The sequence below is a fragment of the Myotis brandtii genome, unplaced genomic scaffold (genome assembly GCF_000412655.1).
Source record: "Myotis brandtii unplaced genomic scaffold, ASM41265v1 scaffold247, whole genome shotgun sequence".
Classification (NCBI taxonomy): domain Eukaryota; kingdom Metazoa; phylum Chordata; class Mammalia; order Chiroptera; family Vespertilionidae; genus Myotis; species Myotis brandtii.
The window spans coordinates 2,331,032-2,334,702 of record NW_005359352.1 but is presented as its reverse complement, the minus strand read 5'-3'; the positions used below and the strand labels follow the sequence as shown (position 1 = coordinate 2,334,702).

The window sequence follows — 3,671 nt, the reverse complement described above, 5'->3', positions numbered from 1 at the left end:
GGGGGGTCGGGGCGCAGGCAGAGGGGGGACCCGGAGCAGGCAGAGGGGTTTCATTAATGATGTTATCTGAAACAAGGTTTCCGAGGAGAATCTAAACATCGTTACAAACTTAGGCTGTGACTTGAAAGATTGTTGCTTTTTGCCTCGCTTTGTAATTTTCAGAGGATTTCTTTTAAAATATCCTAGGAAGCCCTGGCCTGTGTGCTCAGTGGTTAGAGCATCCGCCCATGGACCGAAGGGTCTCAGATTCGATTCCCGTCCAAGGGCACACCCCTGGGATGCGGGCTCACTCCCAGCCCCCGGTGGGGCCGTGTGGGAGACGGCCGATCAATGTGTCTCTCTCACATCTATGTTTCTCTCTCCCTCCCTCCCTCCTCTAAAAAGCAATGGGAAAATATCTTCAGGTGAGGATTTAAAAAAACATTTAAGGAAATTCTGATCTTTGCTACAACGTGGTCTTATAAGCCTTGAGGACATGCTCCGTGAAGTAAGGCCGTCAGAGGAAGACAAGCACTGCTGGTTCCGTTTCTGTGAGGTCCCCACAGCGCCAGGTTCCTAGGAAGGCGGGGTGGGTGCCGGGCTGGGAGAGGCGTTCGTTTAACGAGCGCACAGCTGGTTTTACAAGATGAGAGGCGTTCTGGGACGGATGGCGGTGATGGTTGCACAACATGAATGTACTTAATACACTGAACTGTACACTTAGAAATGACGAAGGTGGTGAGTTTTACGTTGCCTGTCTTTTACTACAATAACATGTAAGTGGCTGGAGAAATGGAGTCTTTTGAGTATGGACGTGAACATATAACTGATAAACACTGTTCAGTGCAGTTGTAGGTTCACTGCAACACTGAGCAGCAGGCGCAGGGACGCCGGGTTTCTCAGCCTCCCCACGATCAGTGTCCCCACCTGCCGGACAGGTTGCAGCCTGAGGACAAGTCCTTATCACCCAGGGTCCACAGTTGGCCAGTAGGGGTCGCTCTGGCTGTTGCACTTTCCAAGGGTCTAGACCAGACTCTAGAGCCATCGGTTCTCAACCTGTGGGTCGAGAACAATGAAAATCCATCCTGCGTATCAGATATTTACATGATGATTCATAACAGTAGCAACATTACAGTGATGAAGTAGCAACGAAAACAATTTTATGGTTGGGGGTCACCACAACATGAGGATCTGTATTAAAGGGTCGCGGCATTAGGAAGGTTGAGAACCACTGGTAGACAATTGTAAGATGACGTGTTTACCATTTTTATAAAGTAGCCTGGCCGGCGTGACTCAGTGGCTGAGCATCGACCTATGACCCAGGAGGTCAGGGTTCGATTCCCGGTCAGGGCACATGCCCAGGTTGTGGGCTTGATCCCCAGCGTGGGGCGTGCAAGAGCCAGTCAATGATTCTCTCTCATCATTGATGTTTCTGTCTCTCTCTTCCTCTCCCCTCCTCTCTGACATCAATAAAAACTCAGGCAGGGGGGTCGGGGCGCAGGCAGAGGGGGGACCCGGAGCAGGCAGAGGGGTTTCATTAATGATGTTATCTGAAACAAGGTTTCCGAGGAGAATCTAAACATCGTTACAAACTTAGGCTGTGACTTGAAAGATTGTTGCTTTTTGCCTCGCTTTGTAATTTTCAGAGGATTTCTTTTAAAATATCCTAGGAAGCCCTGGCCTGTGAGCTCAGTGGTTAGAGCATCAGCCCATGAACCGAAGGGTCTCAGATCCGATTCCCGTCCAAGGGCACACCCCTGGGATGCGGGCTCACTCCCAGCCCCCGGTGGGGCCCGTGTGGGAGACGGCCAATCAATGTGTCTCTCTCACATCTATGTTTCTCTCTCCCTCCCTCCCTCCTCTAAAAAGCAATGGGAAAATATCTTCAGGTGAGGATTTAAAAAAACATTTAAGGAAATTCTGATCTTTGCTACAACGTGGTCTTATAAGCCTTGAGGACATGCTCCGTGAAGTAAGGCCGTCAGAGGAAGACAAGCACTGCTGGTTCCGTTTCTGTGAGGTCCCCACAGCGCCAGGTTCCTAGGAAGACGGTGTGGGTGCCGGGCTGGGAGAGGCGTTCGTTTAACGAGCGCACAGCTGGTTTTACAAGATGAGAGGCGTTCTGGGACGGATGGCGGTGATGGTTGCACAACATGAATGTACTTAATACACTGAACTGTACACTTAGAAATGACGAAGGTGGTGAGTTTTACGTTGCCTGTCTTTTACTACAATAACATGTAAGTGGCTGGAGAAATGGAGTGTTTTGAGTATGGATGTGAACATATAACTGGTAAACACTGTTCAGTGCAGTTGTAGGTTCACTGCAACACTGAGCAGCAGGCGCAGGGACGCCGGGTTTCTCAGCCTCCCCACGATCAGTGTCCCCACCTGCCGGACAGGTTGCAGCCTGAGGACAAGTCCTTATCACCCAGGGTCCACAGTTGGCCAGTAGGGGTCGCTCTGGCTGTTGCACTTTCCAAGGGTCTAGACCAGACTCTAGAGCCATCGGTTCTCAACCTGTGGGTCGAGAACAATGAAAATCCATCCTGCGTATCAGATATTTACATGATGATTCATAACAGTAGCAACATTACAGTGATGAAGTAGCAACGAAAACAATTTTATGGTTGGGGGTCACCACAACATGAGGATCTGTATTAAAGGGTCGCGGCATTAGGAAGGTTGAGAACCACTGGTAGACAATTGTAAGATGACGTGTTTACCATTTTTATAAAGTAGCCTGGCCGGCGTGACTCAGTGGCTGAGCATCGACCTATGACCCAGGAGGTCAGGGTTCGATTCCCGGTCAGGGCACATGCCCAGGTTGTGGGCTTGATCCCCAGCGTGGGGCGTGCAAGAGCCAGTCAATGATTCTCTCTCATCATTGATGTTTCTGTCTCTCTCTTCCTCTCCCCTCCTCTCTGACATCAATAAAAATATATTTAAAAAGAAGAAAGAAAAGAATAGGATAAAATGAGCTTAATAGTAACGAGGAGGAAAAGCTGATGAGGTTGGTGTATTTGCCTTTGTTTCAGGGACCATGGAGGACGCTCCGGGCGCTGAGCAGAGCCTGACCGCGGAGCCCCGGCTGGCCGAGGGGGGAGCAGAAAGCATCGCCCCGGAGGCACCCCAGCAAGAACCCGGGCTGCTCTTCCAGGAGGAAACCATTGATCTCGGGGGCGATGAGTTTGGGTCAGAGGAGAATGAGGCCGTCTCGGATGATTCCAATAACTTCGCAGACAGGCTCAGCGAGCACATGATGGAGAGCGTCCTCATCTCGGATTCCCCGAACAACAGCGAAGACGACACCGGCGACCTGGGCCGGGACCTTGGTGGGGCGCAGGATGTCCGGGAGCCTGCAGGAGGCCGCGCTGACCACAGCCCGGACAGTGTCCCGGGCCAAGGCCAAGGCGCCGAGGACACGCCCAGTCCTGACAGTGAGAGCGATGGAGACAAGGCACCAAAGGGCGTCTCGGAAGGCACTCCAGGCGCCAGGGCGGCCTTGAAGGCAGGCCCGGAGCCGGAAGGGAAAGGCTTGCCCGCCTGTGAGCATGATGATGCCGGGGAGCCGGGCCCCAGGCACCAGGGCACACCCCCTCCCAAGGACGAGCCCGTGCCCGTGTGCACCATCTTCAGCCAGGCCTCGGCCGCCCAGCCCAGCCCCTTCCTGCAGGACGGCTTCGAGTCCC

The 3,671-nt window shown here is 52.7% G+C and overlaps 1 protein-coding gene across 1 annotated transcript in view; it reads left to right on the top strand.

Moving 5' to 3' along the window:
* Window positions 1-3,017: 3,017 nt before the first annotated feature.
* The window catches only part of TRAPPC12 (trafficking protein particle complex 12), a 14,576-nt gene continuing 13,922 nt past the window's right edge, over window positions 3,018-3,671 (top strand). The window contains exon 1 of the mRNA XM_005867283.2: window positions 3,018-3,666. Coding sequence (XP_005867345.1) covers window positions 3,023-3,666 — 644 coding nt within the window. The 5' untranslated portion in view covers window positions 3,018-3,022. The remainder of the gene's footprint in view (window positions 3,667-3,671) is intronic.